The 24,469-nt window shown below is 46.9% G+C and overlaps 1 protein-coding gene across 11 annotated transcripts in view; it reads left to right on the forward strand.

The window, feature by feature from the left end:
- Nucleotides 1–216: 216 nt before the first annotated feature.
- The window catches only part of C2CD2L (C2CD2 like), a 40,064-nt gene continuing 15,811 nt past the window's right edge, over nt 217–24,469 (forward strand). For 3 of the 11 annotated variants that reach the window (XM_007062413.4, XM_027824831.3, XM_043533991.1), the window contains exons 1-10: nt 4,996–6,355; nt 12,307–12,402; nt 12,948–13,067; nt 14,785–14,895; nt 15,866–15,982; nt 21,583–21,697; nt 21,908–22,031; nt 22,486–22,550; nt 23,231–23,358; nt 24,036–24,207. In XM_007062413.4, the coding sequence (XP_007062475.2) occupies nt 6,032–6,355; nt 12,307–12,402; nt 12,948–13,067; nt 14,785–14,895; nt 15,866–15,982; nt 21,583–21,697; nt 21,908–22,031; nt 22,486–22,550; nt 23,231–23,358; nt 24,036–24,207 (1,372 nt within the window). In that variant the 5' untranslated portion in view covers nt 4,996–6,031. Of the gene's footprint in view, nt 359–4,995; nt 6,356–10,368; nt 10,454–12,306; nt 12,403–12,947; nt 13,068–14,784; nt 14,896–15,865; nt 15,983–21,582; nt 21,698–21,907; nt 22,032–22,485; nt 22,551–23,230; nt 23,359–24,035; nt 24,208–24,469 lie in introns of those variants that run through there. The other 8 variants (XM_037882441.2, XM_037882440.2, XM_043533994.1 and 5 more) reach the window with 8 other exon arrangements.

A 24,469-nucleotide genomic window follows, 5' to 3' on the forward strand; every position in this document is an offset into this window, starting at 1 on the left:
TTTTTCCTCTCAGAATCTTCACTGCCCTGAAGATGTTTCCAGTCGGACTCTATAGAACATGGCACCAACCACTGCCCTGTCACTACGCGCTCTCGCAGAGAACCGGCCGAGTACCTGACCGCCATCTTTGATACTGGCAAGGGCGACTAAACGCCACTTTAGGATTCTGAGTAGCGCAGCTGTGGATCTGCACCCGAACTGCCTCAGCCGTTGTAGACATTCGGGGGCTGAGACTGGCTCGGCCTAATCTAGGGCAAGGGGTGAATCCAAATGTCCCCCCTCGGCTCTGGGAGTTAGTTCATCAGGGCCTCTCCGGATGCAGCTGGATTGGGGTTTACAGTGAGAACAGCTTCACGAGGTAAGTGCCAAATTTGGGGGTTAATGTGAATTAATTGCAATCTAATGGCTACCCGGACGCCCATTACCCAGATCAAAGATGGTTACCTGCAAATGTCATATGGTGCCTGGCTTGGTCTTGCTCCTGCTTTTAACTACGCGTCATCTTCTGATTGGACCCAGTCTAGGTGCACCGACCCCAGTGGTAATTCAGTATCCGTGACGTGCTGATGAAATACAGAGGAGGGTTCTGCTCCGCTAGGTGCAGTATTACAGGGGTTGATCTTCAGTCCCATTTTTATGAGCCGTCCCTAGTTTTCTCCAAAGTGGTTTGGTTTTAAGAGACTTTCATGATCACTCTGTGGGAGTCAATGAAGTGGCTCTTTGCTGTACTGTAGCATTATGAGGAGTTGCTTCCTCTTATTGCAACAGCTAGGGTAATCCTGTAGTGCTGCAGAGGGTAACTAGAGTAATTATTATAGCTACTGTAGAAATATTTAATTATGGTACTTTTTTTTTTTTTTGCAAGAAATCAGCAGTGTATTTGTATTTAATTATTGTCATGCTGCCAGTCAGTATTACCTATTGTCTGCCTAACTGGAGGGCTTTTCTTAGACCCACCTGTTTCTCTGCAAGATAGGTCTGTTTTCCTAGTCCTTTCCTGATAAGAGAGATGGTGATTGATAGGGGAGATATGTCAAATGAGGGTTGGATGGGTAAAGTTGTTTAGGATTATGAACTTGTGGGGTATTATCTTTAAGACCCATTAGTATATTCCTTTTTCCTCTCTAATTTATTCTGTAGTTATTCTGGGGTGTGTTTTATATAAACTACACTATGCTTTTATCATGAAGTTTTTAAATCCATAAATATGCTGACCACTAAAGATGGTATTTTCAAATATACTAAGAGTTAAAGCTTCCTCCTTTGAAAACCCTAGTAAAAATTATTGCATATAGTACTTATTTTCAGTTCTCTGCTAATTCTTTCAACTCCTGTCTAGGAGTTGCCACCTTTGAGTTCATTCCACCAGAATAAGCCATTCCCTTAAGAGACCATGATGCATCACAATTACATCAGCACTGTGTGATGACTTTGTATTAAAACTTCAAGAGACTCTGACAGTGCATCATGCATTAAGTCCCAGAAATGACTTCAGGACCAAGAAATTCCTGCAAATGGGACATGGGATTGTTCTGGTAACATTAAACTCCCTATTACAGGGAAATGGACCAGGATCACTACGTGCTTTGTGATTAAGTATTTCCTACATTGGTTTAAAATGTACCTACTATTCTTGTCACTGAATGACCCCTTTTCTCCTATTATAGGACAGTGTATAAAAGCGTATAGCATCTTCTTTATTTGTACAGTACCTAGCACAGTGGTGTCCCAGTTCATGACTAGGCCTGCTAGGTGCTAGGATAAATAATAAAACAACCAATGTGACCACACTCCATGACTTTGTTTGTGATTCTAGCAATTGTCAGAATTACTGAGCCAGCTGCAGCAGGGGCAAGGCAATGTTCAGTGTAGTAAAGAGTAATAGAGGCTGAATTTGATATTGACACACTGCACAAATCCAGAGATTTAGGTTTGGGCATTTGGCATTTGTACCCCTTTCTGCCCAAAAAAACCCCAACTATGAGCTGGGTGAAAGGCAGTCTTTCCACCTCTCAGTATCTGAACTGGAATGACAGTTATGATTTGGGTGCATCTCCTAAGTGGGAGTTTGTGGCTACTGAATCTCTGGAGACCTGATTGGCTGAACTGGAGGAGCTAAGGGAGAGAAAAAGGTACATAGATGAGACTTTCCGGGACACAGTATAGTGGTACCACCCCAGTCTGACAGCCTATGTGTTTTTGAGGAGGCTGAAAGTTTCAGGGAAAGAGAACATCAAACTGGAGCAGAGGGAAACAATCCCATAGTTGGGACCCTCCTTCCAGATGATGGGGGAGAGAATCCCAGTTATTAGGAAGAAACAGGTAATAGTAATGGGGGGAGTCGATCATTAGAAATATAGCTAGCTGGATTTGTGATGACAGGGAGAACAGGATGGTGAATTGCCTGCTAAGTACGAAGGTAACAGATCTCTTGAGACATCTAGATAGACTTATGTACAATGATGGGGAGGAGCCAGTGATCGTGGTACATGTAGGTACCAGTGACATAGGAAAAGATAGAGAGATCCATATGCAGGGCCAGTTAGACAGGCAGAACTGCAGGGTCTCAATGCATGGATGAGATGACAGGGTAGGTAGGAGGGTTTTAGGTTTATTAGAAAGTGGGGAACCTTTTGGGAAAGGAGGAGCCTATGCAGGAATGATGTGCTCCACCCAAACCAAAACAGAACCGGATTGCTGGCATGTAAAATTAAAAAGGTCATAGAGGAGTTTTTAAACTAAGGGCTGAGGGAAAGGAGACAGGTAGAGGGGCACACGGTTCGGACAGAGACATCCCACAGAGGAGGATAAGTTAACAGGGATTTTCTATATCCTAGTGAAGAGGAAAGGATAGAAGTTGATAAAGTACTGGTAGGAACTTAAGAGAAACAGTCAAATGAAAAAGAGTCTCATTCAATTCTATCACATGAAGGCAGGCAACTAAAAAGTGAGAGATTTTATAAGTGCTTGCATACAAATGCTAGAAGTCTAAATACTAAAATGGGTGAACTTGAGTGCCTGGTATTAAATGGGGATATTGATATCATATGCATCACAAAAACTTGGTGGAATAATGACAATCGACGAGACACTAACACCAGAATACAAAATACACGGGAATGATAGAATAGGTCATACTGGTGGGAGAGTGGCACTATATGTGAAAGAAATCATAGAATCAAATATAGTAAAAATCTTAAATGAATCAAACCGTACCATAGAATCTCTCTGGATAGAAATTCCATGTTTGAATAATAAGAGTATAGCAGTAGGAATACACTACCGACCACCTCACCAGGATGGTGATGATGGTCATTGTAAAATGCTCAGGGAGATCAGAGAGGCTATAAAAGTAGAAAACTCAATAATAATGGGGGATTTCAACTATCCCCATATTGACTGGGCTCATGTCACCCTAGAAGGGATTCAGAAATAAAGTTTCTAGACACCATTCTTGGAGCAGCTGGTCCTGGCACCCACAAGAGGAGAGGTAATTATTGATTTAGTCCTAGGGGGAGCTCAGGATCTGGACCAAGAGATGAATATAGCTGACTAGACCATTATCTAATTAAATTTAACATCATTATAGGGGGGAAATACCAAAGAAGCCCACTGCAGTAGCATTTAACTTCAGAAAGGGGAACTATACAAAAATGAGGAAGCTAGTTAACCAGAAGTTAAAAGGAACAGTCACAAGAGTGAGATGCCTGCAAGGTGCATGGAAACTTTAAAAAAAAAAAAACCACGATAATAGAGGCTCAAACTAAATGTATACCCCAAATTCAAATGAATAGTAAGCAGTCCCAAAATGCCACAATGGCTACATAAAAGAACAGGAGTACTTGTAGCACCATAGAGACTAACAAATTTATTAGAGCATAAGAGTAAAAGAAACAGAGGCAAAAAGATACCCTTTCAAAACTGGAAGTCAGATCCTATTGAGGAAAATAGAAAGCATAAACTCTAGCAAGTCAAGTGTAATTAGGCAGGCAGGCCTAAAAAGAATCAAGAACAACTAGCAAAAGACACAAAAGCTAACAGCAAAAAATATTTAAGTACACCAGAAGCAGGAACGTTGCCAAACAATCACTGGGGGCTACTTGGTTGAGTGATGGACTAAAGGAGCACTCAAGGAAGATGAGGCCATTAAGGAGAAGCTCTATGAAATCTTTGCATTAGCCATCACTGCAGAGGATGTGATGGAGAGTCCCACACCTGAGCCATTCTTTGTAGGTTGAGTCTTCCTCAAACTATCCCCCCAACGTGGGAAACATAAAGAAAAGAAGGAAACCTGGATCTTGGCCTGAGGATTTGTCTGTTCTGGAAGACCACTGAAGATATTGTACATAATAATACTTTGTACTTATGTAACTCCTTTTATTTGAGGGTCTGAAAGGCTTAACATACATAATTCATTCAAGCCTCACCCTTCATCTCTTCTCCCCATGAAGAAAGTCAGAATAATTTGTTTCACAGATGGAGAAACTTAGTGCAGAGAAGTGAAATTATTTGCCCAAGGTCACACAGTGAACAATGGTAGAGTTGGTATTAGAACTCAGAGGTGTAACTCTCAGCCTTCTGTTCTAACCATGAAACTATCCCTGTGAGCCTGACCCAGCACATCCTTATGTATGTGCTTAATTCAAATTACAGGAGTAATCAATCCCATTTACTAATCCCCAATTATTTAGGCTTCTCACCATACTTGAAGCTGAGCACATACATACTTGTACATTCTGTGCCTGTGTCTCCTTTTTTAAGAACAGGGATTTGCCATTTGCCAGAATTTCCCCTCCTCTTGTACTTGCATGTTAGATAAATGACACCCAGCACAGATGTGATTGCACTTCAGTAGCGCTGTCTTTATATTGGTCCTGCTTATCTTCGCTCGGGTATCTTCTGAAAGCACTTATGGCTATTGGGTGTAAAATGCCTCCCAATCACAATTCTCCACTCACATCGCAATAGCATCTTACATCCACAGTAAATGACTATACAAAATGCAAGGCTTGGGAGAATCAGACTCTAAAGAGCTGTTGTATAAAAGCCATTATATAAATATAAAATCTTATTTCTCTCACTACCACAGTACCACTACCTGTATGAATTTGAGCAGTTCCCCATCTCTGCACTTCAATTTCCCCACCTTTATAACACAGGGATAATCAAGTATGACTACAGCAATCCAACACGCCAGTATCTGAACCTCCCAGAGGGAGGGGACCGTTTCCTTCCCTATCTACTCCTACATGTACCAACCCCTGATTATTCGAACACATCAGCTGAGACAGTGACACCCATCCGCCCTTCTTTGCCTTTCCCGTGCTGGAGGGACTGCAAGAGCCTGCTAGGGACGAGGCTTCTTTCTCATTTGGCTTCAGGGTAAATGAGTGGCTGCGTTTGCAGTTTTGCAACAACAAAAACAAACCCCGCTGCTATTGCAGCAGCAGAGGCTGGATCCGTGCTCTCCGTGGCTTGTGGCGCTGTGAGGTCATTGAGAGAGCGCAGAAACCAAGGCACCCTCATTTCCTCTGGAGGAGGCGGAGCGGCGCCTTGAAGGAGTCCGCCCAGCAGGAGGCGGGGCGCCCTAGCTCCCTTGTCAGCATTAGCTCTGCGCACGCAGCTCCGGTTGGTTTTTCCCCGGCAGAAGCTCGGTTCCGCCTGAACCAGCCCCAGGGAGAGTGCAGCTAAGGAGCGTATATGGAGCCGTGCAACAGCGGCTCTGCCAGCATGGAACGCGGAGCAGATACAATGTAGCGAGTGGAGGAGCTGGGGAGAGACCGGGAGCCACCACCCTCGCCTATCATAAGGGAGACCGGTAGCGTCCTTACCTCTTCCCTTTCCCCGGGAAATCCGTGTTTATCCCGGGAGTAGTGACTGAGATTTGGGCAGGCCCCGGTCCTTGAGATGCTCCCGTACAACTGCCGGAGATCGGGGTGAGGCCCTGGGCGGCTCCCCTCCCCCAATCATGCCCCCCGGACCCCCGTGAAACCCTTACTAGCCTCCCCGAAGTTGCTGAGCAGAGAGCACCATGGAGCTGGAGCTGGAGCTGGGCTGGGCGGCTCTGGTGCTGCTCTTCGCCGCCTCCCTGCTCACCGTCTCGGCCTGGCTGTTGCAGTATTCCCGGGGCGTGTGGAGCGGCCGGGGAAAGCCGGAGACCTCGGGAGGAGCTCTAAGGGAAGCAGGCATCTGGAAGTCCTTACTGAGACTGCGGGTGGCCCCGGACGGAGCTCCCGAGGAGGCGGTAGCGGGGGCCAGAGGGCTCCTTGCTTCGCTCTTCGCCTTCAGATCCTTCCGGGAGAACTGGCAGCGAGCTTGGGTGCGAGCCCTCAACGAGCAGGCCTGCAGGCACGGGGTAAGAGGCAGGGAGGAGGTGCTGGGCCGGAGCCGGGCATGGGGCAGTAACTCCAACTGGATTATGGGGTCAGCGTGTAAGGGGGTCGGGTGTTCGTACACCTCACATAAATGTCATTTGAATAGCTGCTGTTAACCCCATTCTCTGCCTCCCCCAGCTTGTGTGAAATTGGCCTCCAAAGAACAAAATCGGGGTTGCCTATAAAGTGGCATGAAAGGGAGGGGCTTTCATCCCTCCTCAGATTAACCTTAAAGTGCTCTGGAAAACAGAAATTGCTGTGGATTTCCCTGACTCCTGTCCAAATAATCTTTGAATGGATAAAGGGGGGGACCCGTCTGTAGCCCGAGTAGAGTGGGACATTGGGAGCTGGGGTCTTGGCTTGTCCTTAGTCATGCAGTGTTAATAATGAGAATTTAAGTGCACTGAAACCAGAAATGGAAAGTAAAGTTTTCACAATCACGGTAATGGAAGTTAGAGATGGAAAAGACCTTTCAGAAAATCCCCACATTGTGCCAAGTCTCTTCCTTGTGGGACATCTGACCACTTGCATAAATGAATTTTTTTGTGCTATCATATGTAATCTGTTAAATGTAGTGGGATATGTCAGACTAATATAATATACAATAGTTACTTTCCCACTAATGCCCATAGTTACTAAACCTGAGCATACTTTAAAATGAGACTTTTTATCCTTAACATTTCTGTTTTTAGGTTCTACCTTTTGCTCATTTGGATCAATGATAATAGACTAGATAATTTTATTTTCTGGCTTTCATGCACTAGCCTAATACTATGCTGCGGTTGTAAGCACTGCAAGTATTTTAAGAATACTTTAAATATGAACTATTTTTGTTCTAAAAGATACTGAGATTTCTGTTTAACAGTAAGTTTTGTAAAACTATTTTCTAGCGCACAACTCTAAGTAATGTAAAACTATCTGACATTGCCACTAAAAGGCTTCCACAGTAATCTTAACTTCTGAATTTCCTGGCCAATGTTCACTTTAATCTCTAAGCCTTAATATTGCATTATCGTAGGTTTTAGTATTGAATTTCCTAAAAAAGAATATTCCTAACTGATTCCTCATGGAAACAAATGTAGCATCCCACAGTGCCTGCAAGGTGATGACTTCCATTCTGCACCCAAAGAGAGTACAGTTATAGTGGGTCCAGTATTTGAGGTTGCCTGCTCTGGTGGAAAGGTTCGTGGACGTCCTGGCCTTTCTAGAGTGTTAAGAGGTTGCTATAGGCTTCTAAAAGTCTGAGACAAAAGTCCCTGAAGGCTAGTTCGAAGTCATGTTCACACCAAAAAAGGAGATTGACAAGTTTATTATCTTTGTCACGTCCAGGACTTTGCTGCCTCAATGAGGGGAGAAAATGGATATAAAATTTGTGTGTATTTTTGGGGAGGGAGGGAATGTTTTATCCAAGGGGAAAGCCCCATGTTGTTGCAGATTGCATTTGAAATGATAGTGCATAACGAAGCTGTCTGGAAGTATAGCCTGATCAGTGGAGCCTTGAGGCCTAAACTCACATGTTTCCATAATTATCTTCCACAGCATAAAGCCAAGTAACTTTCCCCTGTAATTCTGTTGTTAATTCACTTGCTTCAATGTAGATCTCAGGTGATTAACTTGCTGACATACACAAAACAGACTTGGGGGAAGGCAAGTTAGTCAGTAACATTGAATGTAGCAAATCCTGTACAGCACAGGAAGAAACACTTGTCTTGTAATCTCTCATTTGCATATAAAATTACAGTAATATACCATTGATTTTTCAAATACAAAGTGAAACACAGAAATTCAGTGTTCAGAAAGACAATCTCCTGATAGGATAATGAGGCTGACTGTAGACTTTGTATATGTTTTAGCTTATTATTTATGTATACAGTATATCAGAGGGCTACACAAATGTGGCATATTTTTTCATGGAGGAAATGTTACAGGAAGTGATTAAAGTGACTTTGTTGTCCAGACAGTAACAGTTAGCCTAATAGGGCTACCAAACTCAGTACTGACTGCCTTCCACAGTTTATGTTGCTGAAATAGGTTTTAACCTGGCCAAGAAGCAGAATGGAATAAATAAGAAAGCAATGTTATGAAATAAGGAATATGATGAAAGTTCAGACCACATAAGCTTCTCTCAGCTTTACCACACAAGATGTTGTCAAAGTTGCTATCCAAATTCAGGGTTCGTGAAGTCTAACGTTCACAAATGCTAAATTGAATAGAAACATTTAAAAAAAATAACTCCACTGAAAGTGTGTTGAATAAATATTTTCTGTTTTTTTTTCAATCTAAACATTGCACTTTTTAGTGCAGTAAAGCACAACCACTGGCAAGGAAAACTCACTAGCAACTACTACTCCTGCTTGCCTTGTCCAAGCTGAAAGAAACCCACAACCTAAACAAGCAGCATGACTAAAAATTCTTTGTTTTAATAATCTCAAGTGTTACTAGTTAAGGAATGTTAAAAATACATTTAACCCAACCGTGCCCCAGAAGAGATGGTAAAAATCATTTTATAAAGGTTAACAGCCTTAAAGCAGTGTGTTCCAGCCCATTAAGTGCCCTACTGTGGATATGGATTCTGCATCACAAAGGATGCAAGTACCTGGTGTGGATACCCATTCTGTTGCTGTGTTGTGGGTTCCTGATGTGGTTGCATGGCCTGTCATATCATAGAATATCGGGGTTGGAAGGGACCTCAGGAGGTCATCTAGTCCAACCCCCTACTCAAAGCAGGACTAATCCCCAATTTTTGCCCCAGATCCCTAAATGGCCCTCTCAAGGATTGAGCTTACAACCCTCGGTTTAGCAGGCCAATACTCAAACCACTGAGCTATCCCTCCCGCAATGATGCTATATCCAAAGGGTGAGAGAGAAGATATAATCTGTCAGGGGAACTGTACGTTTCAATGTCTTCAGCGCTGGTTTTAATCTTGTAAGATACCTGTAGAAATGTAACTAAAAGTGCCTGGCCTCCTCCCTTTAGGTTTAGGGGTCTTTCCAGCCCTTCCTCTTGGGCTGGGGATTGTCTGTCAAGCTGCTCCCTCCTTTGGTGCAGAGGCCCAGGGCTCCTCTTGTGGATTTCAGCCAGCTTCTCCTCCAGCAGGCGTGCTTCTCCAATTAGTCCCCGGCTCTGAGGGGTCAGCAGGGAGGCAGCCTTCTCCTGCTAATGTCTGTCTGCCCTGAGGGAAGAGACAGAATATATACAGCTCTCGTTCCCAGACTAACTCTACAAGACTCCTGCTCCTTAGAAGAATAGTAGCACGTTTTCCCCAAACACAGACTATTTCTCAGGACCACTTCCTCTCTCCCCATATTTGACTTTGTGACTTTCCTAGATGCTTGGGTACCCCATCTAAAGAGGCCACACCCATGGGACAGGAGTGGGATGCCTCTAGACTCTACTACCTTTAAGGGGATGGACTACCCTGTCAAAGAGGTGTTTTGATGGGAGGGTGGATTAGCTAAACAGAGACAAAGCGTGGAAGAGGGGACACAAAAAGGCCTCCATGGTGCAAAAGGGTTAAAGCACCAGCTTTTCACCTCAGGACACCTCGGTTCAAAATTAGGTCTCAAGCGAAAATTACTTTTTTCACTTCTTGTCTTAAACACTTGTTCATGTTTCGGATCAGCCATTTGCATCACAGCTATGGCTCTTGTTTGGATGGACTCAGAGCTGGAATTATAGGGCAGCTGCAGGTTAGGACAGAGATGTCAGCAGATTAGTGTGCCAGGAGCCCATGACTGAAAGAGCAGCGGGACTCTGGGTCAGGATGGAGGAACATTGGCAGAATTTTTGCCTGAGATCCCAGGACTGTTGTAGCAGACGGTCTGCAGATTGGAGCTCAGGGAGCATTTGGTTTATGCTCAGGTACCTTTGTAACTAGTGAGATTCTTTTGAGTGTGAAGGTTGCATCATGATTAGGTAGCTGCAGCTGGAATCTTTTTTTTTTTTTCTGAAGCTGCGGGAAAAGCTGCAGTTTGGCTCTTGTACTCTCTCCAGGTTTTTCATTCCCCTTATGGGGGGACCTGTCCAGCCTCATGCTGACCTCTGATAAGGAGCAGCATCTGAACCTGCCTCCCAGCAGGTGAGCTCCCATGACACTGTAATACCCAGTGTTTTATCTGCTGTGCTGTGAAATAGAAGCACAGTTCTAGGCATCTTGCTTTCGCTCTGTCCTCTCCTAAACCCTAGTCATCTCTGCAGGCCCAGAGGGGAATCACTCCAAAAGAACAGAGCAGCTCACCCCCAGATTGGCTGTGGATGGAAGTCAAAGTGAGGCATCTTTCTGAGTGGCAAAAACAAATGCAAGGACAGGGATGCTCAGGTTTCTCCTGAGAGGACAGAAATTAAGGTCTGGAATCCTCTCTTCAGCAACAAGCTGGGGGTGCCATAGCTTGAGGCGCTGAAATAGTGGGATGTTGATTCTCTGGGGAGAAGGGAAGCAGAACTTGAATGTGGTGGCTGCCATATTTACTCAATGCGGTGAGATGTCAGACATCCTGAGGGTATACTGCAAAATGCAAATACAGGTCTAGCCGCTGTGCTTATGTGACAGCATGCTTCCCAGAAGCAGATTGCAGCTGTGGAGAGGGAGGTACTTGCCTACTGCCACCTGGAGGCAGAAGCTCTGGGAGTGGTGCCCATTTTGTTATCTCAGTAGCAGACCCCACCACCACTTGTGTACTCCATATTTCGCACAGTTTTCCCTTGTGGTTGGAGTATCGTCTACATTAAATGAACTGGGTTCATGAGCTTAAAGCTTTATCAGGGCCTTTTTTTTTTTTTTTTTAAACTTTTCCAAATCTGGAGACAAGCAACTAAACTGGAATTGATGCGGGGGGCAGGTAGAATCAAACCCAGCTTGAAATAATTTGGCCCCAAAAACAAATTGTTAAAGCAGAATGGCATCAGCCACAACCCCCCCATGTGATCTGAGATTGCCATCTCTAAAAAAGAAAAGGAGTACTTGTGGGACCTTAGAGACTAACCAATTTATTTGAGCATGAGCTTTCGTGAGCATCCGATGAAGTGAGCTGTAGCTCACGAAAGCTCATGCTCAAATAAATTGGTTAGTCTCTAAGGTGCCACAAGTACTCCTTTTCTTTTTGCAAATACAGACTAACACGGCTGTTACTCTGAAAATTGCCATCTCTGTCACTGCAGTCCCTCTGCCTTTGACACAGTGTTCTTTCATGTGATTTATGTATTCACCAAAACCCTCCTAGTGTGACTGCAGCTCCTGTCTGTTTCTTGTTTCTCTTTCCCCTCTCTCTCGCCCTAAAAAATCTTTGCTGCTGCCCTTAGTGAGTTCATGGGTAACAAGCAAAGAACTGAGTAGATGCTCTTGTTGATGCTATTTCTTGAAAGCCACGTTGCCATGTGAGGGGTTTTGGGATTCTGAAGTGTCTCTGGCCCCAAGGAGAACTATGTGGGGTAACTTTGTAGCTGCGACTGGGTTGCCACACTCTATTCTGAAATATTGGTTTTGGGGATGCAGCAGCCGTGGATGCTTGGGTTCAGATATCATGGGTTGCTATAATTTCCATCCCTGCTGAGATCTGTGTTTAATGGATACCTCCTGAGTGATACCTTTTTGTAACACCCTAGGGCTGAATGCATAAGGAGCTATTCATAAACAAAGCTTTTGAGCTATGGAGCGTTGGCAAGGAAGAGTTCCTCTCCCTATGCTGTGTGCGCGGCTGGGTAGTGATTCCTATCTGAGCCTCCAGTGGTGAACTTGTGCCCCTCAGCATGATGCCTACTCTCACTGTCACCCACTTGTCCTCTTGTATGGATGCTGCTCTGCGCTCACACTGTTCTCACGTGACTGCCATGTAACATTTCTGGAAGCCTCTTGTTGGAATTGCTAACATTCCTTGAAATGGCTTTTAGATAAATTGACCTTGTTTGGGGACTAACTAGATTCTCTCACCCCAGAGTTCAGTCCAAATCACATTTGAAGAGAGTCCTCAGCAACCACCAGCGGTGAATATAAGTCACGTGACCTGCACAGACCAGGCAGACCACAGTATGGTAAGGCACTGCCGTTCTCCATTTTGCTGTGCTCTGTATCTTTTCACTGAGTGCTAGTGTATATTCTACAATATACTTGGCCTTTAAGACTGGGACACTGGATGCGGGAATGGAGCTGCAGGCCAGGGTTGAGATGTCAGAGCTATGAGGAGGGGGCCATTCGATATTGGAATAGCTGTAGGGGCAAGCTCCAGTCTGGGATAGTAGTGGGGGTGCAGGTCAGGAGTTGACTGAGCTGGCTGGGGAAATTGACACAGTGCTTGCATCTTGCACTATTCTTGGCTCTGATCAGTGCTGTTGGACTCTCAACATCACAGCCTTACAATTCAAAACAGAGGGGACCTTGTAAAACAGAGGCGATTCAGTAAGAGTACATCAAAGATTTAAGCAGCAAATTCTTGAGGTAACTATGGTCACACCATGAGCACCCCTTGACAGTCCTCTCCAGTCATGAGTATTTGCATTCCCCTGGCTTCTGTCTGTTTCCCCTTCAACCCAATTCTCTCAGGGAGGCTGCTGCAGACTCTCCTCTCTCTTCTGTCCAGGTGTTGCACTGCCATCTGTCAGCTGATGCTGTGAAGTTCCCAGTCTCTGTCACTCAGCAGTCTCCAGCTGCTGTTTCCGTGGATACCTATCATGTCACCTTAGCTCTGCTGCAGGCCCAGGTAATGAATGCTAAATTGCTGGGTTAAAGACTTCCTCTTTCCCTGTCCCCTAACCGTTCTTCAAGTCTGCAGGAGGGAAGAGCTGGCATGAGTCATGATAACAATCCTCCTGTCAAAACTGTGGGGTTAGCAGGATTTCCCTGAGCTGTGTGTCCAGGGAGCTGCTTTCTGAGAATCATGATATAAAACTTGCTATAGACCAGGAGTGGCCAACCTGAGCCTGAGAAGGAGCCAGAATTTACGAATGTACGTCGCCAAAGAGCCACAGTAATATGTCAGCAGCCCCCATGAGCTCCTCCCAGTGCCTCCCGATGATCAGCGCCTCCCCCTCCCTTCCCACACCTCCTGATCAGCTGTTTTTTGGTGTGTAGGAGGCTCGGAGGGGGAGGAGCAAGGGCATACATAGCAGCCTCAGGGGAGAGGGCAGGAAGGGTGGAATGGCGGCAGGGCCTGTGGCAGACCCAGGGGTTGAGCAGTGAGCACCATCCCGCACATTGGAAAGTTAGCACCTGTAGCTCCAGCCCCGGAGTCAGTGCCTATATAAGGAGCCGCATATTAACTTCTGAAGAGCCGCATGTGGCTCCGGAGCCACAAGTTGGCCACCCCTGCTATAGACCCTGTCTATGTAGGCATAACAAAATCCAGTGACTGGATTTCTGAGGCATGGTAATGGCCTATTTGTGTCTTTCTAACATGCTGTTTTTTGCCAGGCTGGACAGGAAGCATGGAGTCCACATAGTCAGGTTCTACTGCAAAATGTGAAAGAGCTCTGTGACCCATCTGTGTTATAAACAAAGGATTTTTCTTGTCTGCGGGAAAATAAATCCATAATTGGGAAACTCTGTGTTTAGCTCTGTTGATCCAGGGTTCCTTACCTCACTCATAAGAAGTTTTCTCCCTTTTGACAGTTTCATTTATTGGGTATCTCCAAACTTTTCCCAGAGAACAGCCCTTTTAATCCCAAATTAATTTAAAAGAAAAATAACTCCCAGTAGCTTCCTGCTGAGTTGTTTGTAAGATCCTTCTTGAAAGCCTCCAAGGTCTGGGCTCCCTCTGAAGAAAGCATTGTTGGAAATGCATTTTCACTGAGACTGTGTTGCTCAGTGGGATTGGGGAATGGAGCAGTGGAGCCTTCTGCATTGACGTTACAGATTCAAATCCAGCCCAGGTTGTATTTGCCCATTTCCAGGCTATTTGGTGGCCCAGTTGGTTCTCAATCCAGTTCCCCCCCAAAATTATCATTACTGTAAATGTCCGTGCTCAGAACTGGCGATGGTTGGTTGATTGATCTCAGCAGAGGTCCTGTATTAATAGCCAATTTGTTCTTCATCGTGTCACCTTCCAGGCTTTCTGTTCAATCTGTGAAATAATGATACATATTATAGTCTTATTCTCCTCTCACCAGTCTCTGTGCTTCACATAGAGGTGAGAAATCAGGATGGCTATTACTGATCTTTCTTTGGGTCAGTGAGGTTTTCTGGGATGGTTCTTACCTCTCTGGACTCTGAATATCATGCTGGCATACCATAAGCATGGCATACCATAAGCAAGCCCTCTGTTTACAAACTGTTTGGCACAGATTGGTTTGTGATGGTTCTCTTTGCCCTTTCACCGTACTAGGTTACATGAGGCCCTGTTGGTGATTTAATCCCAAATCAATGAACAGGGCATCTAATAACAAGTTGAATCCTAATAGTCCTCTTTTGACCTGAGCCAGGTGGAGATCCGTTTGGAGGAGATGCAGAATGAGGGCCTGCTGGTGTCATGGACATTCAAGGACCGACCAGACTTGAACCTTTCAGTTGTTCCGAAACTTCAGCCTCGTGAAGTGAGCAAACTGGAGGAGCAAGGAAGTGGGGCTGGGGCTGAGAACAGGCATGGTGGGCTGAACTTGGGAAAGGCAAGGAGCTGGCAGCCTTTCCTCTCTATACCCTTGTCTATATTAGTATCTTTTGATTGTTTGATTAAAGGGTGAGGAGTGGGATCTTCCACTCTTGAACTAGCGTTGGTGCAGCACCACCAGTGGAAGCACTAGTGTAGACAAGGTGCTAGCAGCTACAGCTGTTTTAGCTGCGCTCTCTGAGCAGGGTGAGATGCTTGTGTACACAAGTTCTCCCAGCATTGCTGCCAGTGGTGGAGCTGCTACAGGAGGAGAGTTCCTCAAAAAAGTTAGTGCAGGCACAACCCACAATATTAACCGCTTAACGAAGTGGACACTGGCGCACTTGTGCCCCCTACAGCATTTCCTGTTTAGTCCCTCCAATCCCATAAGTCTTAATTGTGTGGTATGTGTGTACTGAGAATCTGGCTTCCCCCGGCTTCTTCTTTCTGACTCAATGTAGCAATCCAGCTGCTGTCTCCAAAGTGCAGCAGGTTCGTCACTCATCCATCTCACACGCTTGTGATAGTCTGCGGAGCTCTAATGACTATTGTCATGATTTGGAGTGAATGCAGCTCTTGGGGAAATTGCAGGCACTTGGCCTTAACCCATTTGCTTTGAAACACTGTGAGAGTATGGATGTATGTGCATGTACACCGTGTATATATAAGCTGTACTATGTACATAAGCTGTGAGTGACACACCTGGTTTACCCCTTTTTAGGAACCCTAGAGGGAATGCAATATAGACAAATGGCATGGGCTGAGTATGACCCTGTGGGAGGTGGACTGGGGCCGTCTTAATGGCTTTGATAAGAAATCAGGAAAGCAAATGATCTTCTAAGGAGGAAACTGTTCCAGTAACTTGGCTTGTTTTGGTTTTTTGGGGGGGGTCTTTTTCATTTTGGTTTGCTGGGAAGAAGAATGATGTGAAAGTGGATCTGTCCACCATAAAGGACCTGATTGAGGACTCAGTTGTCAGCACCCAGCCTGCCATGATGGTGAATCTGAAGGCATGCACTGCTGGTAGTAATGTGGTAAGGCTCTCCTAATTTTCAGCCTAATCAGCCTGTGGAAGTCATTGCAACAAGATTACCAAGGTTAAGAGCATGGCATGAATCAAAAAGCGTTAGATGTGTTTGGGGAGGTTATCTATCTATACTCTCCATTATACTGCTGGGATTAAAACTACATGGCTGTTAACTCATTTTTTAGGTCATAAAATGGCTATTAACTGCCAGGAATTAGGAAGAAACTTCCCCTATGGGTTAAATCCATAACTGTCTATTATAGGCTTTTTCTACCTTTTTCTGGAATAGTGGGTGCTGGCCACTTTGAGATGGGGAAACCAGACTAGATAAGAACATTGATTTGATGTCTGGTAATCCTCTTTTCCTTCCCCGCATGCCTTGAAAGCAGTGGGGATTGGGGAGGATCGCTGGCTGGCTGGCCGATATCTATTAGAGGAGGGGTGGGCAGACTACGGCCTGTGCGCCACATTCGGCCTGCTAGTCATTTTAATCCGGCCCATTAGCTCCTGCTGGGGAACGGGGTCTGGGGCTTGCCCTGCTCTGGCACTCCAGCTGAGGAGCAGGGTCGGGGGCCACTCCGCATGGCTTCTGGAAGCAGCAGCATGTCCCCGCCTCCAGCTCCTATGTGTTGGGGCAGCCAGGGGGCTCTGCTCCACATGCTGCCCCTTCCCCATGCACTGCCCACACAGTTCCTGTTGGCCGGAACCATGGCCAGTGGGAACTGTGGGGGCGGTGCCTGTGGATGGGGCAGCGCACAGCAGAGCTGCCTGGCTGCGCCTCTGCGTAGGAGCCGGAGCGGGGACATGCCGCTATTTCCGGGAGCCGCTTGAGGTAAGCATCGCCCGAAGCCTGCACCCCTGAGCCACCCTCCCGTGCCCCCCATCCAAAGCCCTCAATTGCAGCCCAGAGCACCCTCCTACACCCCAACCTCTCGTCCCCAGCCTTGCCCCAGAGCCTGCACTCCCAGCCGGAATCCTCACCGCCCCCACCACCCGTGCCCCAACCCCCTGTCCCAGCCCTGATCCCCCTCCTGCCCTCTGAACCCCTCGGTCCCTGCCTGGAGCACCCTCCTACACCCCAAACCCGTCATCTCCCAGTCCCACCCACATCCGCAGCCAGAACCCTCACCCCCCACACCACATCCCGGAGCCCTCTCCTGAACTCCTCATTTCTGGCCCCACATAGAATCGTAGAATATCAGGGTTGGAAGGGACCTCAGGAGGTCATCTAGTCCAACCCCCTGCTCAAAGCAGGACCGATCCCCAATTAAATCATCCCAGCCACAGCTTTGTCAAGCCTGACCTTAAAAACTTCTAAGGAAGGAGATTCCACCACCTCCCTAGGTAACACATTCCAGTGTTTCACCACCCTCCTAGTGAAAAAGTTTTTCCTAATATCCAACCTAAATCTCCCCCATTGCAACTTGAGACCATTACTCCTTGTTCTGTCATCTGCTACCACTGAGAACAGTCTAGAGCCATCCTCTTTTTGGAACCCCATTGCTGCTGGCAATTCCCCTACTTATATATCCCAAAATGCCATTGGCCTTCTTGGCAACAAGGGCACACTGTTGACTCATATCCAGCTTCTCGTCCACTGTAACCCCTAGGTCCTTTTCTGCAGAACTGCTACCTAGTCTGTAGCAGTGCATTGGATTCTTCCGTCCTAAGTGCAAGACTCTGCACTTGTCCTTGTTGAACCTCATCAGATTTCTTTTGGCCCAATCCTCCAATTTGTCTAGGTCCCTCTGTATCCTATCCCTACCCTCCAGTGTATCTACCTCTCCTCCCAGTTTAGTGTCCTCTGCAAACTTGCTGAGGGTAAATCCACACCATCCTCCAGATCATTTATGAAGATATTGAACAAAACCGGCCCCAGGACCGACCCTTGGGGCATTCCACTTGATACCGGCTACCAACTAGACACAGAGCCATTGATGGCTACCCGTTGAGCCCGACGATCTAGCCAGCTTTCTATCCATCTTATAGTCCATTCATCCAGCCCATACTTCTTTAACTTGCTGGCAAGAATACTGTGGGAGACCATGTCAAAAGCTTTGCCAAAGTCAAGGAACAACACGTCCACTGCTTTCCCTTCATCCACAGAACCAGTTATCTCGTCACTGAAGGCAATTAGATTAGTCAGGCATGACTTGCCCTTGGTGAATCCATGCTGACTGTTCCTGATCACTTTCCTCTCCTCTAAGTGCTTCAGAATTGATTCCTTGAGGACCTGCTCCATGATTTTTCCAGGGACTGAGGTGAGGCTGACTGGCCTGTAGTTCCCAGGATCCTCCTTCTTCCCTTTTTTAATGATGGGCACTACATTAGCCTTTTTCCAGTCGTCCGGGACTACCCCGATCGCCATGAGTTTTCAAAGATAACGGCCAGTGGCTCTGCAATCACATCTGCCAACTCCTTTAGCGCTCTTGGATGCAGCGCATCCGGCCCCATGGACTTGTGCACTTCCAGTTTCTCTAAATAGTCCCAAACCACTTCTTTCTCCACAGAGGGCTGGTCACCTCCTCCCCGTGCTGTGCTGCCCAGTGCAGCAGTCTGGGAGCTGACCTTTTTTGTGAAGACAGAGGCAAAAAAAGCATTGAGTACATTAGCTTTTTCCACATCCTCTGTCACTAGGTTGCCTCCCTCATTCAGTAAGGGGCCCACACTTCCCTTGACTTTCTTCTTGTTGCTAACATACCTGAAGAAACCCTTCTTGTTACTCTTAACATCTCTTGCTAGCTGCACCTCCAGGTGTGATTTGGCCTTCCTGATTTCACTCCTGCATACCCGAGCAATATTTTTATACTCATCCCTGGTCATTTGTCCAATCTTCCACTTCTTGTAAGCTTCTTTTTTGTATTTAAGATCAGCAAGGATTTCACTGTTAAGCTAAGCCGGTCGCCTGCCATATTTACTATTCTTTCTACACATCGGGATGGTTTGTCCCTGTAACCTCGATAAGGATTCTTTAAAATACAGCCAGCTCTCCTGGACTCCTTTCCCCCTCATGTTATTCTCCCAGGGGATCTTGCCCATCAGTTCCCTGAGGGAGTCAAAGTCTGCTTTTCTGAAGTCCAGGGTCCGTATTCTGCTGCCTTCCTTTCTTCCTTGTGTCAGGATCCTGAACTCGACCATCTCATGGTCACTGCCTCCCAGGTTCCCATCCACTTTTGCTTCCCCTACTAATTCTTCCCGGTTTGTGAGCAGCAGGTCAAGAAGAGCTCTGCCCCTAGTTGGTTCCTCCAGCACTTGTACCAGGAAATTGTCCCCTACATTTTCCAAAAACTTCCTGGATTGTCTGTGCACCGCTGTATTGCTCTCCCAGCAGATATAAGGATGATTGAAGTCTCCCATGAGAACCAGAGCGTGCGATCTAGTAACTTCTGCTAGTTGCCGGAAGAAAGCCTCGTCCACCTCATCCCCCTGGCCCGGTGGTCTGTAGTAGACTCCCACCGCGACATCACCCTTGTTGCTCACGCTTCTAAACTTAATCCAGAGACTCTCAGGTTTTTCTGCAGTTTCATACTTGAGCTCTGAGCAGTCATACTGCTCTCTTACATACAATGCAACTCCCCCACCTTTTCTGTCCTTCCTGAACAGCTTAAATCCATCCATGACAGTACTCCAGTCATGTGAGTTATCCCACCAAGTCTCTGTTATTCCAATCACATCATAATTCCTTGACTTTGCCAGGACTTCCAGTTCTCCCTGCTTGTTTCCCAGGCTTCGTGCATTTGTGTATAGGCACTTGAGATAACCCGCTGATCGCCCCTCTTTCTCAGTATGAGGCACGAGCCCTCCCCTCTCACGCGCTCCTGCTCATGCTTCCTCCCGGTATCCCACTTCCCCACTTACCTCAGGGCTTTGGTCTCCTTCCCCCGGTGAACCTAGTTTAAAGCCCTCCTCACTAGGTTAGCCAGCCTGCTTGCGAAGATGCTCTTCCCTCTCTTCATTAGGTGGAGCCCGTCTCTGCCTAGCACTCCTCCTTCTTGGAACACCATCCCATGGTCAAAGAATCCAAAGCCTTCTCTCCGACACCACCTGCGTAGCCATTCGTTGACTTCCACGATTCAACGGTCTCTACCCAGGCCTTTTCCTTCCACGGGGAGGGTGGACGAGAACACCACTTGCGCCTCAAACTCCTTTATCGTTCTTCCCAGAGCCACGTAGTCTGCAGTGATCCGCTCAAGGTCATTCTTGGCAGTATCATTGGTGCCCACGTGGAGAAGCAGGAAGGGCTAGTGATCCAAGGGCTTGATGAGTCTCGGCAGTCTCTCCGTCACATCGTGAATCTTAGCTCCTGGCAAGCAGCAGACTTCTTGGTTTTCCCGGTCGGGGCGGCAGATAGATGACTCAGTCCCCCTGAGGAGAGAGTCCCCGACCACTACCACCCGCCTCCTTCTCTTGGGAGCGGTGGTTGTGGAACCCACAACCCTAGGACACTGCATGTCATGCCTTCCAATCGGCGGAGTCTCCTTCTGCTCCCTTCCCTCAGACGTATCATTTGGTCCACTCCGCATTAGTACCTGTGGAGAGAACATGAAAACGGTTACTTACCTGTATCTGCGTTGCTGGTACATGGACGTTCCCCTTTTTCTTCTGGAGATCACATGATGCCAAATTTCTTCACCGTCCTCCTGTCCCCGATGTGCAGTCTGCTCTGAATCTTCAGAACCTTGTGCCCGTAGAAGCATATCCTGACGTCTGTCCAGGAAATCTTCAGTTTCTCTTATGCAACGCAGAGTCAATACCTGTTGCTCCAGACCTTGAACCTTCTCTTCCAATATGGAGACCAGCTTGCACTTTGTACAGACAAAGTCGCTTCTGTCCTGTGGAAGAAAGACAAACATAGCACATCCAGTACAGTCACAACAGCTGAACACCCCCCATCCATATTACCTTCCTTCTACGAGCTTCCCACCCCAAAGCCTGCACCCCCAGCCAGAGCCCTCACCCTCTCCTGCACCCCAACCCCCATTTTGTGAGCATTTATGGCCCGCCATACGATTTCCATATGCAGATGTGTCCCTTGGGTCAAAAAGTTTGCCCACACCTGTATTAGAGTGTTAAAGGAACAGAGGAAATGGAATCTGGGCGGAAGAGTGGGGACTGGATGTGCAGGTGAGTGCAGAGGAGACCACCCAGAAACGGTAATTAACAAGCTAATAGAATGTCTGACTTATTTCACCTATCCTCCATAGGCAGTGCAGACTTGATCCCTATAGTCAGTTCCTCTGTTTGCTCTGTTGTCTTAAGCAATGGTGCTCTCATAGTCACTTCCCTGCGCAGGCTCCTCCACAGATTAATAGGCTGTGGGCTGCTCTGGGACCAGCTCAAGTTCATGAATGGTTTCTCTGCTGTATTCATGCTGGATACCTTGAGTTGCCATAGGACAATCAGGGATGCATATCATAACAGTCAGTACTGCATTTTGTTGATTGAGGTTATTCAGCCTCCTTCTCACTGAGCTATGTCTTCTCTTTTAATGTTCCCATCTGGCCTACTGTGGTCCTTTTACTCCAATCTGTTGGTTGGAGAAAGGGATTAGTGGGGGTGTTTCAGTTAGGCATCGTTGATCTGTCTACCTCCTATTTTATTCCTCAGATGTCCTGTGAAAAACTGTCCCGAGAGTCCCCATCTAATATAGTGGCCCCGACGGTGTCCAAGTTGCTTCTCCGGCATATGCAGGTGCTCAACTTGAGCTGTGAGGAGGAAGGAGGTAAGAAGGGAGAAACCAGTCAACCTTCGGGGGAGGGGGTGTAAGTGTGTTTGACTTCAGAGGATGAAAAGACACTTTGCTCTGATGGTCTTCAGGGTATGGGCTGGAGGGATGCCAGCATGCTGAGCAATATCCTAATAATTCACTCTGTAGAACTCTGATCCTCTCATCCTCATTTCCATTTCCTCTGAGCCGTGTTCTCTATCCCAGGAGGTGGGAAGCTATGCTGTGTAGCCGAGCTAGACAGTCCTCTGCAGCAGAAGTGGACAAAGCCAGCGAGAGCAAGCATTTCCAGCACTGCAGCAGCAGTGGAGTGGAATGAGGAGCTCATGCTGTAAGGAGCAGGTGTTTGCTTTTTCAGCTAAGGGAGGGTTGCAGCCAGTGTGCCAGGTCTCTGGGGTACATTAGGGATGGGTATATTTCAGATGCCAACTATCCTAGATGTAAATTCCTTTGTATTGGCAGAAGTTAGTGTTCATATCCCTGCTGTTCCCATCCTGAGTACCCATGTAGTTTTTCTAGTGCACCCCAATCCAGATAATAATTTCACTTCTGATTTGTAGCACTGCTGCTCCACCTCCCCTTATGTTCTTTGCAGCTGTGCAAGTGCACCTCACATTTGGAGCAGGAGCCTTCTTCTATCATCACCCACCAAAAAAAGGGTGTGGTAAATTCTTGTGGAAAGGTGGAGGTGGGTGAGGAATAGGGTCAGTCAGAGGAAAGGAGTTCTTGGGTGGAAGTCTTTTGACATGTGCCGGGCACCAATCCTCCTGTTTCTGTCTTGACAGGGAGCTGGGGCCACGAAGTAAAGAGTTGAAGCTGAGAGTACTGGAGAAGAGCAGTGGTGGGGAGAGTGAGTATGATCAGCCATAAACAGTACCCAGTAAGGCTCAAAATCACAGGATTCAAGAGAGTCATTCCTGGTGTTACAACAGCCCCTGAGATCTTTACAAGTGAAAATCTTCTCCTCGGAAAAAGGCTGGCCAGTTCACAAGACCCACACATTGAAAACCGAGTGTCTCAGTGCAAGCCTCAGTGTTTGGGCTGCAAATTCCCCAGGGAATGTTCACATACCCACCCAGACTGGACTTCTGATTTAATGAAAAACACTCACTATAGTTCTCAGGTTTGACATCTTCAAACCTAGATTTTGGGCCAGAGGCTTTCCTTTTCACCCTTCTGATGCCTAGAAACCACCAAGCCATTGCATGATCTGGCTGAAAGGAGGAGGGGAGTATGCTACTCGATGCCAGATGAGCATTACAGAGAGCAGTTGGATTTTGGTTCAGTTGCACTAGTTGCAGGACCTGAGTTTGAAGGAACTTGCAAAACTCCACCTTATTTTCACAGGACGAGGAGACTCTCTCAATTGGTTTGTGGTGAAGTACGAGCATAAAGTCCCACTGAACCCTCCTGTGGTTAAGGAGCTACTGCAACTCTGAGGCTGCCTCGTGGGGTCATGGAGTTAAGTCCCCAAAGGCAAAAAGGGGCTTTTGGGGGGTGTCTGGGCTGAGTTTGTTCTTCCTCTCACAGATGTGCTTCTGGGACATACTGCTGTTTCACTTGACTCCTGCAGCAAACAACCATCTGGGAGGATGGTCTATTCCCTGATTCCAGGAGCTGGGCAGCTGCTCACACCTGCGGCTACCCTTACACTGGAGGTAAACATATGACCTATGAAGAGCTGTGAAGTGTTCTGCCAGGGAAGTGTCATCTAGATGACAGGCCACTCCACAGGGAACTGGAATTCAGGATCTGGGAATGATACAGTGGCAGCAAACGAAGCTTCTAGAGTGAAGAATGGTATTGTCTTCCCCCTTACTCTCTAGCTTCCCTACAGCTGACTGAAGGAATGGTAATGGATGGCGGATGGTTGGCCTTCCTGGTTCGAGGACAGTGTGATATAACAAGGGGCATATGTCTTCCTGGCCTGATGAAACTGCTTATGCAGCTATCACTTCAGTGATAGTGATGTATGTTAGGGCCTTCAGTGCACAGCAATGGGATCCAGGCTCACGCTCAGATTTCGACACTGTAGGCTTAGCAGATAAAAGACGAGGCCTGGAAGCTGCTTGTGTAACTGGGGATGAAGGAAAATATGCCACTTCTGGAGGGCGGTGTGGGTGGGAAAGGGATAGTGGGCTGTGCCTCTCAGTTAGTAACCCAAGAGCAGCCTAAAGCTCTGGGGTCATAGATTGCTGCTCTGTGCAAGCTCACACGCTTAATCCTCTTACCACGTGAGCTCTGAATGGAAGTCAGGCCTTTACAACCTTTCTCGCCTGGGGTGTCACCAGAGGTAGACTCTCTGTGACTTATTTGCATCCTGTTCTCTTTTAAGGTGCTCTACCACGAGTCTCCTTTGTCCCCGAATCCCCAGTATGCCACATCACTGCGCACCAGCATCACGCCCACCAAAAAAATCGAGATGGACCGTACCATCATGCCTGATGGCACCATTGTGACCACTGTCACCACCGTCCAGTCAAGGCCCAAGGTGGACTGTAAGCTGGGTAAGGACTGATTAGGACTTCATGCGGGGCAGGTGTCTAAGACTTTGCTGGTGGCTGCTTTAGCAATATGAAGTTAACTCTTATCTTGTCAGGCCTAGATCTGTGGTACATAGCTAAATTTTGTAGCAGTCAGATCGAGCAATCCCTTCAATGCGCTCCTTTTTCAGCGGGGAAGAAGGGTTACTGTCGGCACTGCGAGTGGAGATGGTGGTGGTAGCGCTGCTATTTCCTATTTCGTAGCACTTCCTATGAGCTACTTAAG

This window comes from Chelonia mydas, chromosome 22 (genome assembly GCF_015237465.2).
Source record: "Chelonia mydas isolate rCheMyd1 chromosome 22, rCheMyd1.pri.v2, whole genome shotgun sequence".
Classification (NCBI taxonomy): Eukaryota; Metazoa; Chordata; order Testudines; family Cheloniidae; genus Chelonia; species Chelonia mydas.